The 18603-nt window shown below is 40.4% G+C and overlaps 1 protein-coding gene and 2 pseudogenes across 2 annotated transcripts in view; 2 read left to right on the top strand and 1 right to left on the bottom strand.

Moving 5' to 3' along the window:
- SPIDR (scaffold protein involved in DNA repair) overlaps window positions 1–18603 on the top strand; it is a 387966-nt gene that overhangs the window by 100852 nt on the left and 268511 nt on the right. For both annotated transcript variants that reach the window (XM_037035383.1, XM_037035384.1), the window contains one exon: window positions 11463–11710. In XM_037035383.1, coding sequence (XP_036891278.1) covers window positions 11463–11710 — 248 coding nt within the window. The remainder of the gene's footprint in view (window positions 1–11462; window positions 11711–18603) is intronic.
- On the bottom strand, window positions 2420–3955 carry LOC118979348 (glucose-6-phosphate 1-dehydrogenase-like; annotated as a pseudogene).
- Window positions 13358–14032, top strand: LOC118979351 (signal recognition particle 14 kDa protein-like; annotated as a pseudogene).

Below are 18603 nucleotides of genomic sequence, written 5' to 3'. Positions count from 1 at the left end.
TGAGCATCTTGATGACCAGTATTTTGAATTATGCATCTCATAGGTTGTCTGTCTCTTCATTGCTTAGTTGTATTTTTTCTGGAGCTTTGATATATTCTTTCATTCAGGCCATATTTTTTTGAATCAGTGTGTTTGTTGTATAGTAAGGGGCAGAGCCTTAGATATTAGAGAGGGGGGGCCAACCCATGTTGCTTTGTTGTGATGGTATATGTGGGGGTGGGGTCCAAGAGGGAACAATGTCACTTGCTCAGTCTTGGTGGCTTTCCGTCACTTTTTCCCCTACCCACAAGCAAATTGGACTCTTGTGCTGCTGATTCCTGGGTCAGTGGGTTTGTATATGTTCCAGGACCCTGTGGATCTCTTTAACAAACTCGCCTGTGAGGCTGTGAGTTTCTGCTACCACCTCAACCCCCACAGGATTTTTCAGTCACAGGTTTTGAGGATTTATTTCTCCACCCTAGAACCCTGGGTTATGTGGTATCTTGCTCCCCATTTGTTCCTCCCAGTTTATCCTCATGCAAATGTGGAACTGCCCGTCCACCAGCTGCCGCCTCTCCTGCCCCAGTCCTCCAACCACCTCCTTATTGCAAGTGCTGTCCACTTAGCTGCCTGTCTCTGCTCCTCCTACAGGTCAGGATGAATGTTTCTTGTTTAACTCCTTGGTTATTGGACTTTCATACAGTTAGATTTTTCTGGCAGTTCTGGTTATTTTTTCTATTTAAATTTGTTGTTGTCTTTCTTTTGGTTGTGTGAAGAGACAAAGTTTATCTACCTATGGCTCATCTTGGCTGGAAGTCCATTATATGTAATTCTTGAAATATTACTAGAATAACGTTTTTTCATTTTTGTATTAAACTGAGTAATGGTAGAGTCAATGAAGTAACTTGTCTAAAATTACAAAACAATTTAAATAGCTATGCTGTGATACAAAAATCAGGTTTTTCTCATTCCCAAACTCATAGCTCTTCTCATTACAATGTAAAGATAAAATATAAACCTGGGCTCATGAACCTGCAGGCTCCTCTGATCTGTCTTTGATTTTTCCACTTCTTCCCACCCCATGCACATATATCTGTCTGAGCACACATGTCATCCTCTCTCAAAGAAGATGAGTATGTGACTGTCAGGCTGGGGCCGAAACATCTTGTATCCGTCAGCTGTTGTTCTGAATGTTCATGTGAGGAGATGGTCTCCACATTCATCTGAGATTATGGTCTTGGGTGGAGTTTTAAAATCAAATATGCTACCAGTGGTTGAGTGCCAGCCTGCAAACCAGACGTTCACCAGTTCGATTCCCAATCAGGGCACATGCCTGGTTTGCAGGCCAGGTCCCCATTTGGGGGCACGTGAGAGGCAATCACACATTGATGTTTCTCTCCCTTTCTTTCTCCTTCTCTTCTTCTAAGAATAAGTAAATAAAATCTTTTAAAAAGATTAAAATATGCTAAAGTGATGGCTTTTGGTTATCTTTTCCTAAAGGTATTGGTTATGCCTTTTGTTTCATGTTAGAAATGCCTATGTGAAGAACACATGATTTGTTCTGCTGGTTAAGACATTATTTTTCTTTTTTATTGGCTGCTGAAGACATTGTTTATTATGTTTTTTGTTTGTTTGTTTGTTTGCTTTCTCTGTTCATGGATTCAGGGGGCTGAGGTGGAGCATCCTCCCTGCTGCTTCTACTTTTCTAGTAGCAAGGGGGACAACTGTGGGGTGGGCCGTGGAGTGCAGAGTTTACCTGGTGGGGCACAGGAGCATTCAGGGGGTCCAAGACAAGAGGGATTGCTGGGCAGCATGGAAGTCCCCTGCAGCAGGTGACCAGGAATGTGGAGTGGCCTCAAAGCTGGTGTGGACAGTGTGTCCCCCTTTCCAGCGTTCTGAAGAGCTTACCTACAGCCCATGTAGGTGTACATATGGGCACCCTGAGCAGACAATGGGCAGGCATTGGTACTGAGAAGTGGGGTACTACTGTAACAAATACCTAAAAATGAGAACATGGCTTTTGAAGTGGGTAATAGGTAGAGGGCGGAAGAGTTTTGAGGTGTGTGGTGGCAAAAACTGAGATGGCCATGAAGCGACTGCTAAAGGTGACTCTCATGAGAGCTCAGAAATTGGCCACTCTCCAACTGAGGCCCATCCACTGATCCTCCCCTTCATCCCTAACTCCTATTCTAAGGTGAAGCACCTGGGACAAACTGAAGGGCTGCCTTTCTTCTTCCTTCCATTGGGGCACAATCCTGTAGACAGAAGCTGGTTCAGGCTGAGGATGGTCACTGTGTGAGTGTTGGTCTGTCTAGTTATGCAGCTGGGCCCAGGGCCAGGAATTTGAGACTGAGACCTATGGTCCCAAAGTCCTCTTGATGTGGGGTCAGGTGGTAAAAAGGCAGGAAGGACAAAGACTGGGTAGGGATGGGCTTGGTGCTTAGAGCTTGACGGCGTTCACCTACTTGTAGGTGCCCTTGTAGTGGAAGCCCTGTGTCTTTATCACCTCATCTGCTTCTGTAAGTCCTCAGTTGTCATAAACATAGGGGATGGACTGGGGATTTTCATGGTTGATCTTGTGCAGCAGAGGTCAAAGTTTGGCCAGGTCTGCTGAATCTCATCACTGCATACAAAATACATCTGGTTCTCACAGAAGACATACAGGATGAAGTGCTTGTATGCATAGGGAAGCCTCACATTCTTGTATCTGTTGCCATAGGTCAGGTCCATCTCCAGCTCCAGCTCCTAGGGATTGAAGAACATGCTAGGCTTCTTGGTCATCGTGTTAGTCTACATAGCCTCATTGGGCTGCACTGGGATTACCCACTTGCTGCACTTTCACTGCTGCTGGAAGATATCTGTAGTCACATCATGGAAATGCAAATATACCTTGCTTTGCACTCAGTCATGGCTTTGCCACAACACAGGGTGAAAGGCACTCCATCCCACTCTCATTCTCCACATAGATTACAACAGCTGTGTAGGTAGTAATGGTGGACCCATGGGACACCAAGGGGTCATCCAGATACCCTTTGGTGACCTCATCCTCTCTGTTGGGGTTCCCCACATACTGGCCCAAGACCACATTTTTTATCTGCACCTCTGAGATACATTTCAGCACATTGACCTTTTCATCATGATGTCCTCCAAGTCAGTGGGGGCCAACTTCTTCATGGCCACCAGACACAGCACAGTCAGCAAGTGGTTCTATATCATGTCCTGGATGATGCCAAACTCGCTCAAGTAGGTACCATGGCTCTTAGTACTAAAGGGCTACTTGAAGGTGAGGGTGATGCAGGTGATGTTTTCCATGTTCCAGATGGGGCTGAAAATTCTGTTAGTAGACCTCAGCACCATGATGTTGTGGACCATCTCCTTGCTCAGGTAGTGGTCCATGAAGTAAATCTGGCCTTCACAGAATTGGAAGGAGATATGGTTGGAAAGCAGTTGGAGCTCTGCAGATGCCTTATAAAGAGCTTCTCCACAGTGACACAGTTCCAGCCATCTGGCTCATGCAGGTCTCTCGGATGTTCTTGGTAAGCCTCATAGACAATGGGGGCAAGACCAGGTAGAAGAGGCATTTGGCCTGTGAACCCTGGCAGAGGGCATTCATGTGCCATTTGAGGCACTCATGGGAGGTGCATCATTGTACCTGGCCAGCCACATAGGAGTTGCGGGCAAAGAACTCCTCTAGCTTGGGCTTCTTCTCAGGTGTGGCTTTGAAGAGGGGCTTGCTCTGCTTGCAGATGTTGGCCACTGTGAGGTAAAAGTGAGCATAGCCCATGATGAAGGTGTTTTTGAGCAGAAGGCCATCCTGCAAAAGACACCAGATGGTAGGGCAGATCCTCCTGGCCAGGTTGCCCAATGAATCCATGATACGTTTTGGACTGATGGAAGGCATAAGCTCTTCCCATAGGATCCCACACACTTGGGTCTGGCTCAGGGCCACTTACTCTACCATGATGTTCTCAGTGCCTTGCTGCCACCGGCACCGCCCTGGAGTGCCGGCAGCCCTGGAGTTCTCTGCTGTTGCCTACTTCTGCTGGGGACTGAGACCTGTAGGTTTATTTAACCAGTGGGGGTGGGCACGTGATCTGAACTGATGACCTCAGGTGAGGACCTTCATCTGTTGTCTTCTTCATTGTCCTTTATTTATATAGAGATGCCCTTAGAAATTAAGAAAAAATAATGCCAGAAAATAGGGACTTCCACCAAGATGGAGGTGTAGGTGGAAACACTGTGCCTTTTCCCACAACCAGGTTTGAATACAACAAAGGTTTAGTAAACAAAGACGCAGCCAAAGAACAGAAAGCAACTATACGGAAGTCCGACAACAACAAACCATTCAACCGGGATGGTAAGAGGGGCGGAGCCAGCAGTGGAGCAGGTTCGCTCAGGAAGGATCCCCCAACCCAGGTGACCCAGGTGCACAGGCAGCTGGGGTAGCATTGTGGACCCAGTGAGGGTGTGGGGCAGGCTGAGCATGGTCACACATTGTTGCACAAATAAACCACCAGAGGTGTGAGCAGTGAGACAGACCACGTGGCCCCGGCAGCGGGAGGTGGCAGAGGGGACCGCCATTGATTTCCTTTGACCCCGCCCCCACATACAGTGTCACAACCCAGAGACTGAGTTGCCCTGCCCTGGTGAACACCTAGGGCTCCGCTTCTCATACCTAACAGGCATGAACACTCCAAAATATGGCTTAAGAAGAACTCAAAGCCCCAGAGCCCATAACTCTAAGCGACCAAGAGATCACCAGCCTCTCAGAAGCACAGTTCAAGACACTGGTGATCAGGATGCTCACAGAACTGGTTGATTATAGTCACAAATTAGAGGAACATATGAAGGCTAAACTAATTGACACAGGAAACCAATAGTGATGGAAAGGAAACTGGGACTCAAATCAAGGGAGTGGACCAGAAGGAAGAAAGAAACAACCAAACAGAAAAGAATGAAGAAACAACAATTCGAAAAAATGAGGACAGGCTTAGGAACCTCCAGGACATCTTTAAATGTTCCAACATCCAAATTATAGGGGTACCGGAAGGGGAAAAGAAACAGCCATGAGTGAAAAACATATTTGAACAAATAATAAAGGAGAACTTCCCCAGTCTGGCAAAGGAAATAGACTTCCAAGAAATCCAGGAAACTCAGAGAGTCCCAAAGAAGTTGGACCCAAGAAGGAACACACCAAGGCACATCATAATTACACTGCCCAAGATTAAAATGAAGGAGAGAATCCTGGAAGCAGCAAGAGATAAGGGGACAGTCACCTACAAAGGAGTACCCATCAGACTGTCAGCTGATTTCTCAAAAGAGACCTTATAGGCAAGAAGGGGCTGGAAAGAAGTATTCCAACTCATGAAATCCAAAGACCTACAGCCAAGATTGCTTTATCCAGCAAAACTTTCATTTAGAATGGAAGGACAGATAAAGTGCTTCTCAGATAAGGTCAAGTTCAAGGAGTTCATCATCACCAAGCCCTTATTATTTGAAATGTTAAAGGGACTTATCTAAGAAAAAGAAGATGAAAAATATGAACAGTGAAAGGACAGCAAACTCACAGTTATCAACAACCACACCTAAAACAAAAGCAAACCAAGAGGACAGCTAGGTCAGGGGTGGAACCATAGAAATGAAGAACACATGGAGGGTTAGCAACAGGGGAGTGGGAGGAGGAGAAGGGGGAAAAGGTACAGAAAATAGCATAGACAGTAGGTAGAAAATAGATAGGGGGGAGGGCAAGAATAGTAGGGGAAATATAGAATCTAAAGAACTTGAGACACGTGGTCATAAACTAAAAGGGGGGGAATAGAGAGGGAGGGGGTGTGCAGGGTGGAGGGGAATGAAGGCGGGGAATAGAACAACAAGTGTAATGGTATAATCAATAAAATATATTTTTTAAAAAAGAAAAATGCCAGAAAATAAATAGTATAATTAAAAATGAAAAATTTAAAACCAAAATGCATGTGTTAACTACTTTAGGGGTGAAAATGGTAGCTAATGTTTACTGCTTAATATGTTAGGTATTATATCTCCAACTTGAGGATGAGGAAGCTGAGGTATAGGGAAGTTAAGTAGATTGACAGGGAAACCTGATAGTGAGGGGCACAGCTGAGCTTGAGATAGTGTCAGGGTCAAACTCTCCTTTTATTGGTTAAAGACTCTAGGCCCCAAGTCATCTTTCTTCTCCATTTCTGTATCTGCTGCATGTACAACGTATCTGAAATTATCCATAAATTGCTTTGTATTTTTATTTTTCACTTTTTTAGATTGAATTTGATTGTAATTATGCAAGAGCAAGGATGGACTTGAAAATGTCTTTGTATTAACTATAGCAACTTAGATAACATGTGGTTAGGAGGCTTTCAGTAGATTCATGTATGTTAGCTAGTATCCATTGAAGAAGTGACTGCCTAAACCGACAATACCTAAAATTTATTGTCGTGGATTGAGGGTAGGAAATTACAAAGTACTACCTAAACTTTTATAGTCTTACCAATCTTAGTGCTATTAAATTTTCAACTGAAGAAATTTATTGCTGGGGTTGGAGGATATACTAGTGTCTGGAGTATACTTATGTTTTAATGATTTTAACTTCAAGTTTGTATGCCATTCACCAACTTTGACAGTTAGGTATAGCCAAGCAAATGTGTCTTTTTATGCTGTCCTTTCTATCTTCAAAAGAAAATTTGTATATCCAAGCTTCTTAAAAGAATTTTCTCTCCTTTTTTCTCTTCACCTTCCATTTTTTTTCTTTTTTTTAAAGACTTATTTTTTTAGATCAGTTTTAGGTTTTAATGACATTAAGAGGAAAGTATAGAAATTTGCCATCGACTCCTACCACAGCCTTCTACCCCACGCATAAGTTCTTGCTTTATGAACATCAGTCACCAGAATGATACATTTTTTTTTTACCAAGGCCGACCTTATATTGACACATCATAATCACCCAAAGTGTATAGTTTACCTTAAGGTTTATTCTTGATATTATACATTCCTTAGGTATGGACACATATATAATAACATATATCCATCATTATAATATCATACATGGTATTTTGACTGTCCTAAAAGTCCTCTGTGCTCCAAGTATCCATCCTACCTTCCCTGTCACCTTCCCTATCACCACCTATATCACCATCCCTGACAACCACTGAACATTTAACTGTCTCCATAGTTTTGCCTTTTCCAGAATGTCACATAGTTGGAATCAGACAATATGTAACCTTTTTGGATTGGCTTCATTCACTTGGTAATGTGCATTCAATGCTCCTCCATGTTTTGTTCATGGCTTGGTAGGGTTTTTTTTGTTTTTTGTTTTTTTTTTAGTTTTGAGTAATATTCTATGGTATGTTTATACCACAGTTTATTTATCCATTCACCTACAGAGAATAAACCTGTTGCCAAGTTTTTACAATTATGAATAAAGTTATAAACATCTGGTGTTTATGTGGATACAATTTTTCAACTCTTTTGGTAAATGCCAAGGGATGTGATTGCTGGATTATATTGTAGGAGTATGTTTCGTTTTGTAAGAAACTTCCAAATTATATTCCAAAGTTTTAACATTTTGAAGCATTTATTCTTCAAAGCATACTATTTTCAAGGTTCAGTGGATTTCTTATGTCCATGCAACCTTTTTCTCAAATTCAAAATACTTTCTGTCTCTTCTCAAGTTAATGATGCTTAAATGTTAATGGTATTCCTAAGATTCCAACCTGGACCTTCTTTTTTTATTTTTACATGATTTCCAAGGAGAGCTTTCTCCTATGCTCATAAATTCATGCACTATTTCTGTTTTTATGATTCCTGAGGTTATATTTTCATCACACATTACTTTCTTAAAATTCAGACTCATAGATCTGCTGCCTGTTGGCCAATTTTACCTCAACTATTCTATAGGCATCACTACCTTAACATGAAAACCAAATTTAAGACTAGCTAGTACTCCTCTCCAGTATATTTGCTCAATTTGTTTTGGGGGGTAAATGCATCTTTCTGTACTTGTTGCCCAAACCAGATCCTTGGGGTCCTCACTGACTCTGCCTTCACTTTCGTTTCTAACATCTTGAGAATTCCCAGGTGTTGTATTTCTTTCCTCATTTTCTTTCATGTCAACCTCTTTATTCCACCTACCACTCACACCATCTTCATTTATGAGCTTTAGAGCTATTTGCTTTCCCTACTTGAAAGCTTGAGTACCTTCTCTCTCCCATATTGAAGTCTATTTAGAATATTGTTTGGATGCTCATTCCATATTAATCTCTATTTTTTGTTACCCCTGTTAAAAATGCGATTGGCTACCCTACTGCCTCAGAATAAAGTCATGCCCCGCTGTGCTCTGCAAGGCCCTTCCGCAGCCTTCTCTTTTGCTGCTGTTTCTAGATTTTCCTACGTGTGTTCAGTTCTTTCTAGCCTCATATTCGTGGTCCTCCAATTCCTTTTCCCTGGAATGTACTCTCCCCTTTCTGCCTAATTAACTTATACTACGCATTCAGCTTTAGGTGCAGATGGGATTAAAGTGGCAGCTTTTTCCTTTTTTCCCTTCTCCTTTGTCCCACCTGGCATTGTTTTTTCTTGTATGTCCTCCCTGTTGAACCTGAGCAATATTTCAATTATAGTATTTCTATCATGTTTTATAACTATTTTTTCTGACCTTCTCATTCTGACGAAGTGCTGTGTCACCTTCATTTCTGCATGTGAATCCTTAGCACAGGTGATATGAGGTTGGTTGTTGGCATTTTTCTGCAACAGTGGTTTTCAACTGGGCATGATTTCATCCCTCAGGCTTCATTTGGCCATATCTAGAGACATTTTTTGATAGCCATTTTTGGTGGGTAGCCAGAGATGCTGCTGAACAACATCATTAACATCATGTGCTGAACACAACTGCCCATTACATTATCCAGCCCAAAATGGCAACAGTGCTGAGTCTGAGAAACCCTATTCTAGGATAAAATCCAAAGCTTTAGGGGACTAAATGAAAAGACATTTCAGAACAAAAAGGTGAATTTAAATTTGGAGATCTAAAGTGAAGTGTCAAAGTTTTCATTGTCAAGGAACTCAATTTCAAACTAAACTATTTTGTTTTTTTATGGCCTATTCATATTTATTCAGAAGCTGTGGTCTGTGTCACATGAGGAAAACATGTGACCCCATTGCTTGTTAATGGGTTAGCAGCTGCCTACAGTAATTTAGGCATGCAACTGAAATAGTTAAAAGGATAAAGGAATTAAACTCTGAATTTGAATTTTTTTCACTTACTTTTTCTTATTTTAAATGTGCCCAGTAACAAGTGACTACCGAAGCAATTTTTTTGGAAATGTGGGGACGGGTAACGTCCTTTTCAACCTCTTAAAAAGGAAGTAACTATAAAATTCTCTAAAAAGGCCAAATGTTATAAACCTTTCCATCTTATATAGGTTAGCAAATGATGAAGATTCTAGCGCTACCCACCACATGCCAGTGCACATGCATATACATGCACCCACAAATGATAATTCTTATATACCGTAGTTATCTTACTCTCTCTCTCTTTTGAAAAGATTTTATTTATTTTTTAGAGAGAAGGGGAGAGAGGGAGAGTGGGAGAGAAACATTGATCAATTGCCTCTCTTATGTGCCCTGATTGGGGACCGAACCTGCAACACACGTATGTGACCTCAATGTGGGGAATCAAACCAGTGACCTTTTGCTTTGTGAGATGAGGCCTAGCCAGCTGAGCCACAACTGAGGCATACCTGTCAGGGCTGCCTCTTTACTCTCTTTAGCCAGGTGCCTCTTCAATGTCAGGGACACAGTCCATGTTGAGCCATCAAAAATAGGGCTTCTCCTGAGGAACCATACCTGTATTATGAATTATCCATGTACATAGATCCATTTAACTAAATATAGAATTTATATTTGTAAATTTAAAAATTACAGCTGTTAAATTAGAAGGGAGGGCTAATATACTGGACAGTTGGAATGTTGAAGGATAAATTGTTGCTGCCATTAGAACAACATGGGACTGAATTGCAAAACCAAGTAATGGGAAAATAAAATGTATACCACAGTTAATAGTTTTAGTGTGCGTCTGGGCAAAGATGAGACACGTCACAGGAGAAAGTTTTGATTCTCCTCTCCAATTACATTGTGTAACTGGATGTGAGTTTCTTTTTATAATCTAGTTTTCAGAATAATTCTTATTTTGGTAGTTAAGCAAATTGAGAGGGGAAAGAAGAAATATTTTAGGAAATGTGAGGAAAAAGAGGCAGCGACATATTCTTATAGTTTCTGATGATATTAGCAATTTGAAACTATTGCTAATATCAATAGCAATAGTCTCTGGAAAATATTATATTGAACTAGTGCTGGAAAGTATAGTTTTGATCTTTATCCTTGGAGACTCTTGATATGTTAAGTGGTGTACACCTAAAGAGGTGATTTTCTTTGGTTTATTAAAAATAGTGAATATTATTTACCTCACATTAAATTTCAAAATCCAAAAAGTACATTTTTTCTTGATAGGTGTTAGATTATAGTAACTATCATCATTTATTTAGGTTTGTGTTATTAGCTCACTTTTCAAAACTTGACTATATAACACATTTATTTTACTGAAGGAAAATTGAATAATGGTACTAAATTTTGTGGATTCTGTAAGATAATATCTAGTTTACAATTTATTTAATCTCATCTTGTCTCTGGTTATATGGCTTGATTCTTTGGATTTTGTGTCAAAATAGAAATTTAAGCTAGATGTTCAAAGTTTACAGACAAAGTTTACATGACTGTATTGTTGGGGGCTGCTCTGTGGTTTCAGAGACACTAGTAGCCCCACCAGAGCAGGCTCCAAAAGGGACTAATAAGTCTCCCTGGAAAACCAGGTAATGTAGGTGGCAGGCATGATCCGATGCTAGCACCAAGGGTTCCCATGAGAAATCAGGCCCGATAAATACATTGTATCCTTTGAAGCTTGCTTTGCTTTGCTTTGTATAGCTCTGTTGATATAAACCGGATGTTTAAGTTCAGGGCATAAGGAGTGAACTCCTTATCTCATGAAACACATCTTGAAGACCATCTGGCATCAGCATGTCTCACAGACCCTGACCTATGACAGATCTCTGTGTTCCTTCAGTTGTTATCTATAGATAATACCTGTTTTTGTATGACTATAGCCTTTTGACATTAATTGATGAGCTATGCATGTACACATACCATTCCCAATAAAGCCATTTGGGAGAAGGGCTCAGGGCATACCTCAGTCGAGGGAATCACCACCCACTTTCCCACTGGAACAATAAGATTGTGTCCAGGATGACTTATTTCTCATCTGTGGTGGCTGGAAGAGCTCTGTGGGACAGAGTTCTCCCACACTATATATACAGTTATTTAATGACAGTAATCATAAGGGAATAGAATAATAGGCATATGTAAATATGGACTTGAATAAAGAGTGCTTCAAATTTAGTTGCATTTCTCTTAATATCTTTCAGACAAGTTCTACAGAAATTTTGGAGTATTCATCAGATAGCGAAAACAAAGATGATTTGGAGAATCTCTTGGTCACTGATTCAGAGTCATCTCGTAAATATTATATGGATTTTGGATCAGATGGAAGACAAGTTAAGGAAACACTGATAAACCCAATGGTGAAATCTACAGACAACATTTTGTATACACCACAGAAACAGACAAAGTTTTTGAGGACTCCTGAAAATTCAGCAAAGAAGCAGCTTTTAAGGTGAAATTATTTTTTTAAATACTTTTTAATGTTTTTTTGCCTTTAACAATCTAAATATCTAAAATGTTAATTTTAAAATGCTTGTTTGCTTGGGAAGGAAAATTGAAAGAATAGAATTGTAATTTCTATAAGTAATTTGGAACATCCTGAAGTTCTGGAGATGATTTATGGAATTTCTCATCCAACTTGAGCATTCAGTTTTATTTATAACCAGCTTATGTGACTGTTTTTCTTAATGGATATTGCCTGTTTGGCTTTATCAACTTTTATTGGCCATCAGTATTTCAGGTGATGTCTTAGACAATTAACACAAGTAAATGACTCTATTTTCAAGTAACATACAGTCTAAAGAGGGAAATAGAAATAAATATAGACTATTCCGATTACTTTTATGAGCTTGGGTAGTGATACTGACCAGGGGAACACTTGGAAGTACAGAGATATGTGAGAGAGCAAAGACTCATGGACAAAAACTTGGCTAGTAAGTGTGTGGGGAACAAAAAGGCCAGGCCATGGTAGATTCATCACAGTGTGTTAGGATCTTGGAGTGTATTAGATTGGGGGACATGACCTAGCCCTGTGTATTCCATCATCTCTTTGTGTTTTATTAAGTTAGAACAAAACAATGAAACGAAAAATCCAGTGAAAGTGAGAAGGCAGTTTTGTGGAAAGCAGTACCACAAATGAAAACAGTAGAGAGTTTCATGGAGAAAGGATTTTTAGTAGAAAGAATAAATTTGGTGATGAAGAACACAGTGTTGGGATCTTTTTAGGATGTGTCTACATCAAGACTTGGCTAGTATGTGATGCACACTGAGACTTCAATGGTAGTGTTAAGAAACTAGTAGGAAGGAAGCAAGGACCAGAGCTCAAGCAGTGCCTAAGACTTAAGGACTTGAGGCAGTGCTATGACTCCTCTGTGGGAATCTGGGATTCAAGGCAGGAAGGAGGAGAGCTTAGCTGCAAGGGATCTAGTGTCTAAAGAGATTATAGAGAAAAGGTGAAACAGAATTAGAAAATAATTTGGAGGACCCAGCAGAGAAAGAGATGTAAGGCATAATTGCTCTGTCAGTACCCAGGAGAGGAAGTGAGGGAGCAGGGCCTGGGCTGGAGAGTCCTGTCTTGAGCATAAGATGGAGAGAAGAGTATGATGATGTGACTAGGTCTGGTGTGACTACATCTGGGATCGATGTATCCTGTTCACTGTGTGTGTGTGTGTGTGTGTGTGTGTGTGTGTGTATCCAGAGAGTATCCAGGTATGTAATATGAAAAAAAAGACATTTATTGAAAAAAAGACAAAAAAAAACCATTGTACGTAGGACAATGACACCTCAGTCCCCTTCAAAGTGGACATCTTGGAACCTCGCAGAGTCCTCCCAGTATCTCTTCCACTGTTCAAAACACTCTGTAACATCCTTTGTTGGAATTGCCATGAGCTGCCCTGTCATTGTATTTTCCTGAATGTCATTGATGTTCTTAAATCTCTTCCCTTTTAAAGGTGATTTAGTTTTGGGAAAAGCCAAAGAAGCCACAGGGTGCCAACTCTGGGCTTTAGGGGGCTGAGTCACCTGAGTGATTTGATGTTTCAAAAAAAACAAAACAAAACAAAAAAACTCTGCTCAAGATGTGATACATGAACAGACAGGAACTTCCAGCCCCGATTTCTTGGGTTGTACGTTAACAGGGTGGGGCCAGCGGCATCGGGATGGTTCTGCTGGAGAGTGAGCAGTTCCTGACAGAGCTGACCAGGCTCTTCCAGAAGTGCCAGTTGTCGGGCAGTGTGTTCATCACCCTGAAGAAATATGATGGCCGAACTAAACCCATTCCGAGGAAAGGTTCTGTGGAGGGCTTTGAGCCCTCAGACAACAAGTGTGTTAAGAGCTACTGATGGGAAAAAGAAGATCAGCACAGTGGTGAGCTCCAAAGTGAATAAGTTTCAGATGGCTTACTCAAACCTGTTGAGAGCTAACATGGACAGGCTGAAGAAGAGGGACAAAAAGAGCAAGAGTAAGAAGAGCAAAGCAGCACAGTGAAGAGTACGATTCCCTGTTTTCGCCAACTGACCACTGAATTGCTATTTTTCCTCTGTTTTTACTTTTACACAAAGCTAGGTTTCTGATTCCCCTGCATTAACTGTTTTCATGTGAGATTAGGGTCATTTGGATAGAAAAAGAGCTGTGATGTTTACAGAGTGGCTATGAGAAGCCACTTTATTTTTGGCCTGGCTGACTGGCCTGTGTATACCCCTGGGTTATGGTTTAGAGTCTCTGCAGCCACCTGTGTGAAGAGCAAGGTATCATTAAACCTGCCTGTTTATCAGCATAAAAAAAAAAAAGATGTGATACATGAACAGTCATTGTTGTGATGAAAACTTCTAATCACCAGTTGCTTATACCTGCAACCATCTTCATCGTATTCCATCTCTCAACCTTTGGAGAACATTGAGGCACTACTCCTTATTAACTATTTGACCTGGGGGGGTGGTGGTGCATGCTTAGGATGGACAACACCTTCCCAATCAAAAAACACAGTTAACTAGGTCTTGATCTTATTGAGACTTTCCCCTGCCTTCATCAGCATGGAGAACCAGGCAACTTCCTGGTTCTAGATTAGATTGGGATGACTGGGACTTAGTTTCCAGATCATACGAGTAGCCCTAGACCCACGATTCATCTCTAGTTATGACTTTCTTGAGGAAACCTGGTTCATTGGTAGCAGCTTGAATCAAGTCATTAGCAACTGCAACACGATGTTCCTTTTGCTCCTACAATATTCCGTAGCAGAAGCCGCAGAACAAATTTTGACTGACACATTTCATGCCAAGATCCTGTGTCAGATTTGGACACAGCAGTTTTTGGAATCCTCAGATTAGCTTTTAGTTCTCACTGTGTCAGTCACCAACCGTCGTTGACTGCAGCCCATACATGTTCAACATTCTCAGGAGTTCCGCTTGTTGCAGACCTTCCAGAAAGTGGATCACGTTCAACAGATGCTCTACCATCTTTGAAGCATTTGTGCCACACTTTTATTTGTGCTGCATTCATTGTATCATTCCTGAAAGCCTTCTGAATCATCTGAATAGTTTCTGTAGAGGAATATTTAAGCTTAACACACAATTTGATCCAGATTTCTTGCTCTACTCAGTCATTTTGAATATGACAGCCACTCAGTACACATGCTTACTCAACAGCGTTTACTGTCCCCACTGAATAGTACAGTGAAGTCATCATTGTTCACCCATGTGCATTCTAGTCCACTCTCCTTGGCTGCTAGGTTACTTTGATATAGTGCAACCAGTTCTTGTTATATTTACAATGGATGAACTTTTTCCAGGCAGACTTTGTATTTTTACATAAAATAAGACAAAGACTTATACCCAGAGTAACGATGTTACAGCCTCAAAAGATAATGGTGATAGTTTTCAGCAGTCTCTGGAAACAACAGGAAAAGAAACCAGTGAAAATGATTTGAATGTTCTCGTTGAGCTCAAATTCATGCAATTGCAGCAAGTGATGTCCTGATCTATTATATGGCCCTACTGCATGCCAAACACTGTTTCAGGTGTTAGAGACCCAGCAGTTAAAGCCTTATGTATGTGGGAAAGAAGGCTGACAAGGAGCCAAGCAGTAAGGTAGGAGTATGGTTGGTTACTGGGTGGATGCCTTTTATTTCTTCTTCTTGGTTAATTGCAAAGGCTAGGACTTCCAGAATTCTTGAATAAGGGTGGTGAAAGTGCATCCCTGTTTTGTTCCTAATCTTAATGGAAGCACATTTAGTTTTTGGCCATTTCATGTGATGTTGGCTGAGTGTTTGTCATATATGGCCTTTATTATGTTGAGGTATGTACCCTCTGTTCCCAATGTGCTGAGAGTTTTTATCCTAAACAGGGGGTGGATTTTATCAAATGCTTTTTCTGCATCTATTGATACGATCATTTGGTTTCTATCTTTCATTTTTTATGTTATATCACATTTATTAATTTGCAGATATTATACCAATCTTGTATTCTTTGAATAAAGCCCACTTGATCATTGTGTTTGATTCTTCTTATGTGTTGCCAGATCTGGTTTGTTAATACTTTGTTTAGGATTTTATTATATGTGTTCATGAGGGCTTAGCCTATAATTTTCTTTCTGTGTAGTGTCCTTGTCTGGTTTTGTAATTAGGTTAATCCTCGCCTCATAAAATGATCTTGGAATCTTACCTCCTCTTTAATTTTATGGAATAATTTGAGAAGGATAGATGTTAGTGATTCTTCGAATGTTTGGTAATATTTACCTGTGGAGCCATATGGTCTAGGATTCTTGTTTGTTAGGAGGTTTTTGATTATTGCTTCAGTTTTATTAGTTGTAAGTAGTTTATTCAGATTTTCTGATTTTTTTTATGATTCAGTTTTGGAAAACTATGTTTCTAGGAATTCGTTCATTTTGTTCTTCTTTCATTTATGATTTAATTCATGTGAGTCCTCTTTTTCTCCAGATGAGTCTGTTTAAAGGCTGGTTAGTCTTGTTTATCATTTCAAAGAATCGGCTCTTGGTTTCATTGATTTTATTTTTCTGTATTTTAGATTATTTCATTTATTTCTGCCCTGATCTTGATTATTACATTTTTTCTACTCACTTTTTGCTTTGTTCTTTTTGTAGTTCCTTTAATTGCAAAGTATGATTATTTATTTGAGGTGTTTTTCATTTCTTGAGATAGGCCCGTAGTGCTATGAATTTCTCTCTTGGGACTGCTCTTGCTGTGTCCTGTACATTTTAGGTTGTTGCATTCTCATTCTAATTTGTTTCAAGGCATATTTGATTTATTTCTTGATCTCATTATCAACCTATTTTATTGTTTACTAACGTTATTTATTTGCTACATCTTTGTGTATTTCTCTATATTTATTGTGATTGATTTTTATTTTCATACCATATCGTCAAAGAGATGCTTGATATTATTTTAGTCTTCTTAAATACAGGACCTAGCAAAAGTAAAGCCTACTTGAGTGTGGTTGGTAGGGTAATAATATGGGTGTAATAACTTAAAGTTTTAATTTGAACATTTCACCCAAAATGTCATAGGGTGTACATGAGTATGATATTGTTACGGTTACAGAATTACATGCTTATGATTTTGTAATAAAAAGGGGCATTCTTTGTGCCAGACCCTATATATTGAGACTGTTTTGTGTCTTAACATTGGTCTACCCTAGAAAATGTTTCATGTGCTCTTGAAAACAATGAATATTATTTTGCCTTGAGGGAGAATTAATCTGAAGATATCAATTAAATCTACCTGATCTAGTCTGTAATTTAAGGCCACTGTCTCCTTGTTGGTTTTCTGTTTTTAGATCTATCCATTGATGTTAATGGGAAGTTAAAAATCTTCTGCTATGACTGTATTATTGTTGATCTCTTCTTATATGTCCATTAAGATTTGCTTTATATATTTAGGTACTTCTATATTGAGGGCATAAATGTTTGCAAGTATTATATCCTGTTGGATTGCTCCCTTTATCATCTTGTAGTGTCTTCTGTCTTTTACTATAGTCTTCATTTTGAAGTCTGTTTTGTCAGACAAAAGTATTGAACCCCAACTCTTTATTCATTTCCATTTGTGCTAGTATGTTTTTCAATCCCTTTTCATTTAGTGTACATGTTTCTTTCATTCTGAGGTGAGTGTTTTGTAGACAGCCTGTGTATGGGTCTTGTTTTCTTATCCATTCTGCTGTAGCATGTCCTTGATTGGAGTATTTGAGCCATTTACATTTAAAGTGGTTAATAGTAGGTGTGTATTTCCATTTTATTCTTTTAACTATTTTTGGGGGCTTTTTTCCTTTTTTTAAAAGAAGAGCTTGAAACACTTTTTCTTGTACTGCTTTGGTGGTCAAACTACTAACCTTTCCTTGTCCATGAAACTCTTAATTTCCCTTTCAGTTAAAAAAATATATAGGGGTCAAGATGGCAGAGTAGGCAGACATGGCTCGCTCCTTTTCATAATCACATGCAAAGTACAACTAAAACATAAAACAGCCATCCACTCAGAACCATCACAGACTGAGTTGAATGAAAGTCAGACAATATAGAATTAAAGAAACCACATCCATCAAGATGTGGAATGGGCTGGTCTTGTTCCATAAAAGTTTGTGAGGGATGTCTGAGGAGTGAGCAGGCCAAGCCTCACATCATGCTCCCAGCCCAGGGTTCCAGTGCCAGGAAGATAAATCCCCACAATTTCTGGCTGCGAAAACCAGTGGGGATTGAGTTGGTGGAAGAAACTTCTGGAGCCCCAACCAGTTCCTCTTAAATAACCCACACACAGACTCACCTACTCAGACTCACTCCCTCCAGCACTGGGGTGGCAGCTTGAAGGGGACCAGTGGAATACAGGGAGAAGGTGAAGTAGTCAGCATCAAGATGAGCAGAGGCCATTGTCCTTTTTCGGAGCCCTACCCACTGCAGAGCCATGGAGCCAACAACCTCATGCCGTATCTGAGACACCGTCAATCTGACTAACATTGTTTGACCTTGTTATCCGCCCCACCCAACTTATAGGCCTACCCAAGCTGCTTTTCCATATGAATGGCTGGTCTTGGCTTGTGCTTCACAACTTCCTAAATCGTATCAAACAAGCAGCAGCTGGCCTCACTGAGCTTCAGGCTGGGCACTAGGGGCAGCAACATTAGTTCAACAGTTTGCCTTCACCTGGGAATCTCCAAGCCCAGCACAAGTAGCAGCCTTCTCAGATTGCTTTAGAGCTCAGAAAGGGCAGCCCAGGGTAAAATGTGGGTTGGGGCTGACCTTGGCCTGCATCCCCCAGGAAACCCCAGGGTCAGCACACCCTGTGGACAGCTACAGACAATGTTGAAGCACGCCCACACATTCCCTACACAGCTGAATCTCCACAGA

Source organism: Sturnira hondurensis, unplaced genomic scaffold (assembly GCF_014824575.4).
Source record: "Sturnira hondurensis isolate 20B ecotype Veracruz unplaced genomic scaffold, ASM1482457v3 Scaffold0022258, whole genome shotgun sequence".
Lineage (NCBI taxonomy): Eukaryota > Metazoa > Chordata > Mammalia > Chiroptera > Phyllostomidae > Sturnira > Sturnira hondurensis.
This window is presented reverse-complemented; position numbering and strand designations above follow the sequence as displayed.